Source organism: Hydra viridissima, unplaced genomic scaffold (genome assembly GCF_058129835.1).
Source record: "Hydra viridissima isolate aposymbiotic clone 2 unplaced genomic scaffold, HvirCarnegie_v1 scaffold_4, whole genome shotgun sequence".
Lineage (NCBI taxonomy): Eukaryota > Metazoa > Cnidaria > Hydrozoa > Anthoathecata > Hydridae > Hydra > Hydra viridissima.
Genome location: NW_028324303.1, coordinates 19,072,341 through 19,081,151, shown reverse-complemented (window position 1 = coordinate 19,081,151; position 8,811 = coordinate 19,072,341). Strand labels below are relative to the sequence as shown.

The following is an 8,811-nucleotide window of genomic DNA, read 5'->3' as shown; positions in this document are numbered from 1 at the left end:
ACAAAGAAAACAAATTGAAATAGTCTAAACATGAAGAGATAAAAGAAGGGCCAGTAATGAGGATTCAAAGATTTGGTTTTGAGAGAAAGAAGTCAGGAAGATGAGTTAAAATTGAAGGGAAATATCACCGGGTATGCAGTTGGAAGATATGCTGTCAGATAGAATGATTTAATGAACGATTAAATTAAGTAAAAAAAGACGTAAAAGTAGTTTTCTTTTATTTCAAAGTTGAGCTTTTGTTGCTAATGGTAACGTTATCTGTTGAAAAGGATTATTATTATCAGTAACGATAGAAAGTATTGCGCGCAAAGAAAAAAATTGTTCTTAGAGAAATAAGCCTCCGTGCTTCCATTACACAGAACTTTGAGGCTTACCAATATCCAGCCCTTCCTTAAGGCATCCCTAAAAACCCTAACCAAAGTAAAAAACATAAATAAATCTCACATCAACGTAAGAAGACCCGCCTCACAATATTGACAATTAGTAAAAGGTTTACTCTCCTGTAAAATAGTGGTATTGCTAATGTCATTCTAAACTTTCCTGTAGTTCTTTAGCATCACCAAAAAGCTTATCTAAAAGATCAATAATAGTGAACATATAGTATGATTATGATGATAAATGTATGATCTAGAAATATTATTATTATTATTATTATTATTATTATTATTATTATTATTATTATTATTATTATTATTATTATTATTATTATTATTATTATTATTATTATTATTATTACTATTATTATTATTATTAATATTATTATTATTATTATTATTATTATTATTATTATTATTATTATTATTATTATTATTTTTATTATTATTATTATTATTATTATTACTGTTATTATTATTATTATTATTATTATTATTATTATTATTATTATTATTATTATTATTATTATTATTATTATTATTATTATTATTATTACTATTATTATTATTATTATTATTATTATTATTATTATTATTATTATTATTATTATTATTATTATTATTATTATTATCTATAATATAATTAGTACAGAAACGTTTAACGTTTAACGTTTAACGTTTAACGTTTAACGTCGTTTCGTCATTAGTTACTAGGCTTTGAATTAGTTACTAGGCTTTGAAAGAGCGCGTTCTTCAAATGCACGCGGCCATTGGAGAAAGATCTTTTGAGCGAGTTAAAACTTTTTTCCTTTTGGAACTTAATTATTAGTTTAGATATATTACATAAAGAATCATCTTAATCAATTATATATCATATTATAATTGAAGTAAGTATATGAAATAGTTATATATACATTTTTATCAGATAAAGTAGAAAGGATTTAAATTTTTATTAGATAAAGTAGAAAGGATCTAAAGAAGAAAGGATTTTAATTTTTTAAATCGTATAGATTTTGTTTGTTTTAGTTTTTCTTTTAGCAGTTTTATTTTTATTATTTTATTTTTTAGAAAGAAAATAGGGGAATGGATGTTATTTAAAGTTATACTAATGCTATTTCCATAAAAGGGTTATTAATACTTTGAAATTTCTGTGATGCTATTAACTATTTTTTTTCTTCTTTAGAAAATTTAGAAAAATAAATTAAACTTTTGTGCCAACACTGATATGGCATGTCACATGTTATTGTATGTAAAGGTTAAATGTTGTTATGAAGATTACAGTTCTTATGAGAAAAAAAAGAAGGTAAAGAGAATTGTTTGTAAATATATATTTTGTATCTTTTTATATTTTCTTGCGTCATTTTTAGAATTTTTGTTTGCACACGTTTATTGTTTACATATATGCTTTTTTCATATGTATGTGTGTGTGGTAATAAGCGCTTTATAGTTGTTTTATCAATGTGTTTTTATAATAATGTAAAGTGTTTTTTTACTGTTTGTGTATGTGTTAATATGTGTTACATAATTGTTTTAAAAATGTGTTTAAATATGTATATATGGTATTTATTTATTTTAGTATATATTTAACCTTATATACATATTTAAACACATTTATTGTGCTTATAGTTTGTACATATGTTTATGTTATGCTCTTTCCGTGTTTTTAAAGTGCTGTGACTTGGTAAACATCTACCTGAAAATCAATTGTTGTATTTTAGAGAAGGAGCAGAACATATGGCTTTAGATCGTGCAGCTCAGCGTGATATGCACCTAATGGCATGGTTTAAGTTAAATACTGAAAATGAAAGAGCATATTGCTATTCGTATGTAGACATTCCTTATCACTTTATATTTGATGATAAACATTGTAAATGGAAGGTTAGATAAAGGGGTGGTAATAAGGTGATAGTAAGAATGTATAAAGTTAATCAAACTGGAGTATTGTTTTTTCTTAGACTGTTACTTTTACAAGCAAAAGGAGCAACATCTTGGGAGGATGTGCATACTGTTAATGGTATTGTCCTTGAAACGTTTCGTGAAGCATGTGTTTTGAAAAGTCTGTTGCAAGATGACACTGAATGGCAGAATACTCTTTTTGAGGCGGTTTTAACACATATGCCAAAGAAAATTAGACAATTGATTTCAATTATTTTGACCTTTTGTGAACCTGACAATTCTTTACATCTCTGGAATACATACAAATTTTTTATGATGGAAGATTTCATTCACCACTCAGTCCCACTTCTAATAGCTGAACAAGCTACTCTTCATCAAATTGAAAAGATTATTAATCAAATGTGTTATAGGAAACCATATTTGTTTATAGCTGTATATATGTTTAAATTATGTTGTTTCCATGTTTTCAAAGTGGTGTGATTTGGCATTATGTTGAGCAAGATTGATAACCTTGCCAGCCAAGCAATGTATTTATAGCAGAGTTGTGACTTGGCAGCATTTAGTGCCAGGCGGAGTTACTGCTTCGGAGCTAGGTTGTGTTGTCTAGCCTTTTTTAATTATTCTCAAAACACATAATAATGTCTGTTAATGTTTAGCGTAATGTGTATGAGAGTATGCAACCTTGATCTTTAAATCTAGGGTGTTTGCATGTCCTAAATTTGAAGTAATTGAATAACTATTGTAATAAGTATTGAACATAAAAACAAATATACTTTTATGTAGTTATATGTTTAGTAAAAAGATAAATATATAGTTAACTTTAAATTGGTTTTCTAGGTTTGCCTTTCATATTTTAATTTGGTTTATTATTTTCGCTGGATATTAGGATCAAGGGTGTAAATATTCTATTGCTATGTGTTATTGTTGTGATGTTTTGTGTTGATAGACTGCTTGGCTTACCTTCACGTTGGTGTCTATTGTTAAAAATGAATAATAGGTAGTTTCATTATTGGAACTTACTGCTTTTATTTATTTACTAAAAGCCAACATTATGCTAAAAATGCAGTTTATATCTTAATTTGATTTTTTTTTTTTTAAAAAAATTTATTTTAGTATTGTTAATCCTTTGCACTTCGAAACAGATTTTATAGTTACATTTTCGATAAATGTTTATATTAACTGCCATGTCAAAATAGGTTACTATAAATAGGTAAATCCATGTTCAGTTTTTATGTGGTTTTTTTTTTTTTTCTTTAAGATTTACGATTGACGCATTTATACGATTTATAAAAAGAAAACCTGATTACCTTTTATTGTAAATTTTTGTCAGTTAAAATGATATAAATATATGCAATTAGTTCAATTTTTTTTTAATTTTCTCTATTTTATGCCTAATAATCTGTTGTAAGTAACTTAGGGGATCTTTTTAAACGGGGGGGTGAGTATTGCAGTTTTGCTCATTTGTCAAATATCGAGTTACTTAAATTTTATAAGGTGTTTAACTAATTAATTAGCTTAATTTTGAGGAAAGATAAATTCTTATATATGTTAAATTCTTAAATCATTGTTTCACATTTTATTATTCTGGTAAAAGGTCTTCATCAAAAATTTGATTACTCTTAATAAAAATAACTCTATTCTCCTGACCACCATTAATGCCAAAACGGGGAAGGGAGGTCCTTTATTAGTGTCAAAACATTTAAGAGAATTAAATTTCGAGTAGCAAAAGGAATTTTCAGTAAATTGTAGCAAATTACCGTTTGCTAAAAACTGTTGAAACAAAGAGGCCATATATAAAAATGGTCAGATTTGTGCCATAAATAGTAATGGTCAAATGTTCAGTTATTTTTAATAAATTTATTTAGTTGTGTGCATTTAACGTTTTAAAGACAATTTCCTTTTTTAAAGAAACATGTATCAAGGGGATACCAAAAAATTAATAATTTATGTATAATTAACGTTCGCTTTATACTACTGTTATTAATTAAAGTTCATGTTATAAAAAAATATAACAAAAAGTTAGCTTTTTTCGTCAATTTAAAGCATGATGAAGTGTTATTATTTTCTGTCAGTAACTAAAAACGTATTGTTTTGAACTTAGTAAAGTCGAGGAAAATGGTTCTGCCTTACACTGATTTGACACGTCAGTTTTAAATTTCTCAAATAATGTTAAGTAATTGGTAAATTATTTTACCTCCGCATACTTTTTATTTTAATTTTACAGATGGTTTAATTTTTTAAATTTGAAGGCGTTTTTCTAAAAGGGTATTAGTAATGGTTTCGCAACTTTAAATTGTGGAAAACAGCCACCATAAATTAACAGACCGACCATAACCCGTATTACGGGTTGCTTATTGCTAGTTATTATTATTATTATTATTATTATTATTATTATTATTATTATTATTATTATTATTATTATTATTATTATTATTATTGTTATTATTACTATTATTATTACTATTATTATTATTATTATTATTATTATTATTATTATTATTATTATTATTATTATTATTATTATTATTATTATTATTATTATTATTATTATTATTATTATTATTATTATTATTATTATTACTAATTGTTATACAAACTAAATAATTAGCTAGATTTATGTAATATTACTTAAAGTTTCACACAAAAGCGATCTTCAAGTTTTATCATCAGATTTAACATCTGACGATCGCAATAAATGCTCTAAATAAAATGCTCTAAACATAACAAGTAAGTTTATTAATTTTTCATAAACAGTTGTATTTCAAAGTAACTTTTGTCATTTTCTCGAGCTTAAAAATGTTTTCTAAAACAATATAAACGATAAATGATTGATGATTCTGTAAACGATTCTGAGATCTGAATGAGATCTGTCTAAATTGATCAGAGATCTACATCAGATCTATCAGATCCATATGTTGTTGGAATTTTATGCTTTTTAATGAATGGCAAAAAAATCTTTCTTAATGTACTCTTCTATATTGAAATCGAGTAAAGAGTCTCACGAACTATGTATTGTGCAGTGTGCAGTTATTGCAAATACCAATTATATTTAGCAAAAACATGAAAAAACTAACAAAAATTTACCGCTAAGTAAACTGGCGAACCAAATAAATTCAATGGAGATCATATAGACGCAAAGGAAGAAATCGCTCCGGCCGAAGACAGTAACATTAATGTCATATAAATCAAATATCTAGAAAAAACATTTTTAAAATTAATCTAGGTGTATATATACAAAATGTGTGGTTAGATATTTTGATGGAATCAGGAGTTGAAACCATTTCGTTAAAAATCCAATAACAAAGGAAACTTATCGCAACAGAAATAGCGTTAAAGATCTATTTACTTGAATACCACTCGAATTATTTGGAAATTATAAGGCCCCCCATAGAACAAAACTATGAAGCTAGTGAAAACTTTTCAAGGAAGTGGGCTGACGTATAATGAAAATAAAAGTTAAATAGTTAATAGGAAAATTAAAACTGTCTTAAAAGTTAATGATTTTATCGTATCTGGGCACCAATTAAAAAGATCATCTAAAATGTTTGTCAGCTGTGTTAGAAGATTTAAGCAAACTAGCCAGACATCTGTTAAAACCCACAAAAACTAAGTGAAATAGCCCAAACACCTGCACCATAATATAAAGCTGAACAACAAAGTATCCTAAAGAGTGCGAATTCTTATATCAATTTTATATCAAATTTTTCATATAAAGCAATCCCTATGCACAGTATATCAGTAAAAGGAATGTGATTGCGTAAAATTGCTAGTCAAATATCGAGCTCAGATAATGAAAGAATTAAAAAGAGATCATTAAGGTTGACGCGCATGAAAGAGTTATGTAGCATTCGCATTTGGTTTCCTGATATTTATCAACAAGTAGAAGAACAAAAAAGAAACTATAAAGAGGGCCTAAAAACGACAAAATGTCAAACGAAAGCATTTACACATCCAAAGAAGTGGTCTACCCTTTCGTTCAATATATATATATATATATATATATATATATATATATATATATATATATATATATATATATATATATTATTTAGTACCTTTCGAAGGGAAATATGACCTTTTTCTGGCAGATAGCTGCAACAAATGGATTTACTTGGCAATTCTAAAAAAGCAGCAAAGTATTCCATATGGTTAACGCTCTAAAAAATATTTTTCTCACTTTGAAACGCCAGAAGAAAAAAAAAACCTAGAAAAAAAACTACAAAAGCTCTCCAATAACCACGAGATTTACTCCAAATGAACAGAGAAAGGGGGACAAAAAAAAAGGCATGTTGAAAAAAGTGTAAGAGGTCGACACGAGGAAAATGAATTTTATTATATAGAACAGCTTACATTTATATAACTGAAATGAACATGTTTTTAAAGACTGTTAGTCATTTGGTGTATGAGATTAAAAAAATTGTAATTAAAAAATGATTTTTCACTTGCAACGTTTTGCTGATTATGCTACATCCTTCATGCATGTGCAAAATGCTACTAGAAATTGATTGTTGTATTCTTTACATCCTTAGTCCACTTCGCAAAACGTCGTTTTCTAAAATCACTTTTGAACACAATAAAGTTTTAGAAAACAGAAAAACGCTTTGATGCTTTTTAATTTATTAAAGTAAAAAAAGGTAAAGAAATATGATGAAAACAGCAAACTCTTTTTACATTAAAGAATAACATTTCACAACTAATTTTTTAGCACACTTTTGTAACAAAAGCATGCTGGGAAATGTGGTGCAATGAAATTGGTCCGTTGTATTTTATATCGCTAAATATTAATCTGGTGTTGTTTTATTCTATAGAAGTTGCATTTAATCCATTTACGGATTTTTATGATTTTGAAAGGATTTGAAAGTTAAGTCACGAAGAAATGAATCAATAAAAATGGATCAATAAATAGCCATGATTTATAACTATTATAGATAATAGCTATGAATTATGGCTCCAGTCTTAACAAAAGAATAGCTATGAAATTGTCATTTTTTTAGAGTTGCATCAAAGATACCCAAAAAATTGTTGCTAAGCAGGTGGCAACCAGCAACAGTTTCAGTCTGGAAGTTACGTGAAATTATTTTTGCTCTTTTTAGAGCAAATCCTAAGATAACTAAAACACTTTCTTTTTTTAATAAAATAAAGTTAACTAAACAGCATGAAACATTTTGTTTAGGAAAAGATAATCCACATTTGTTTAGTATCTAAAAGTTCTTATCTTTTAACATCTCTGAATTTTTACTTTAAGACAAAAGTGAAGTTTTGAAGATTTATTTGTAGTAAACACATCTTTTTTGTACAAAAGCAATAAAAATAATAGGAAAATCTGCATCATGAAAAACTTGAATTTATGTCACATTATTTTTTACAGATTTTAAAAACTGTAAATAAAACTTAACATTTTACTTCTTATTAAAAAAACAAAATCCTGTTTTAAACCATTATTATATTTTATCACTTTTTAATGGGGAATTTCAAGCTATCAACAATCTGGAGTGCTTAAGTGAAGTTCAAATTCTCATTAGAACTGTCCCAAAGCAAATGTCGTTTTAAATAACTTCTTATTGATAAAAATCTATGCTTTAATTTTAATTTTGTTTATTGTTCACCGAATATTAAAAGTATGCAAGTCACATTTTTAAAAAACACGAAAAATAGTTTGGAAATAACTGAATAATTTGATTAATAGGTAATAAGATAAAACGTTTACCCAGAATTTGATTAACAATTAATACTTCTCTTATCTGAAAAGCCTTTTATTAAACATTGCACCATAGACTTAAAAAGGCAATTTTTTAATTGCTCCTTTTATTTTATTTTAGTAATAACAATAAACCTCCTATCCATGACTTTAAAAAACTTCAAAATATTTAATGAGTGATTAATACTTATTTTAAATAATCTAAATCGAGCGTTAGAATTTGGACATGCAGGTAAACAATCAAATGAGTATTAGAATATTATTATTATTAATGTTTCCAACATTTTTAAACAGCCTGTTTTTGAACTTATGCACGTGGGGTTTTAATTTAAGTGTTTACCGTTTACTAAAATCCCTTAAACTTTAACAATAATTTTATGAAAACAGAAATGATATTTTAAACATCATTAAGAAAGAAGTTTGTTAAACATTTCAGTGTCGCACTTTATGTTAAAAAAAAAATTTTCTGTAAAAACGTTACTTTAAAGAACTCGTTGTTCTTTGAATAAAATTCAGATTCTTTCTTTTATTATGAATCATCCAAGTTATCATTAGTGTAATGTTTTAGACTAATCCTGGAGAAATTTTTACTATTTGTGATGAAATCCAATAAATGTGATAAACAAGCCTGTGTGTCTCTTTTTCAGATTCACCGATAACCATTTAATCTCTAAAATGGTTTTTAGAATCTTATTTTCTAGAAGAAATCTTATCAGTAAAGAGACTTGATTTATTTACTCAATTTATAGTAAATTTGATTTCTTTTTTTAAAAAAAACTAGTATAGAAAATTCGCTCTTGATTTGTTGTTTAAAGAACTAAATGACTATGTTAAGAAAACTTT

General features: G+C 26.0%; 1 protein-coding gene across 1 annotated transcript; it reads left to right on the top strand.

Annotated features, from left to right (window-relative positions):
* The first annotated feature begins 1,096 nt into the window (after positions 1-1,096).
* On the top strand, positions 1,097-3,633 carry LOC149890330 (uncharacterized). The gene is made up of 4 exons (XM_090083919.1): positions 1,097-1,261; positions 1,558-1,677; positions 2,093-2,197; positions 2,330-3,633. Exons 2-4 carry the CDS (start codon positions 1,643-1,645, stop codon positions 2,748-2,750), a joined length of 561 nt encoding a protein of 186 aa, XP_089940045.1. The 5' UTR covers positions 1,097-1,261; positions 1,558-1,642; the 3' UTR covers positions 2,751-3,633.
* The last annotated feature ends 5,178 nt before the right edge of the window (positions 3,634-8,811 follow it).

Coding starts and splice junctions, on each gene's coding strand:
- LOC149890330 (XM_090083919.1), top strand. CDS start 1,643: ATGAAGATTACAGTTCTTATGAGAAAAAAAAGAAG. Junction 1,678..2,092: donor CTTATGAGAAAAAAAAGAAG/GTAAAGAGAATT, acceptor GTTGTATTTTAG/AGAAGGAGCAGAACATATGG. Junction 2,198..2,329: donor GAAAGAGCATATTGCTATTC/GTATGTAGACAT, acceptor GTTTTTTCTTAG/ACTGTTACTTTTACAAGCAA.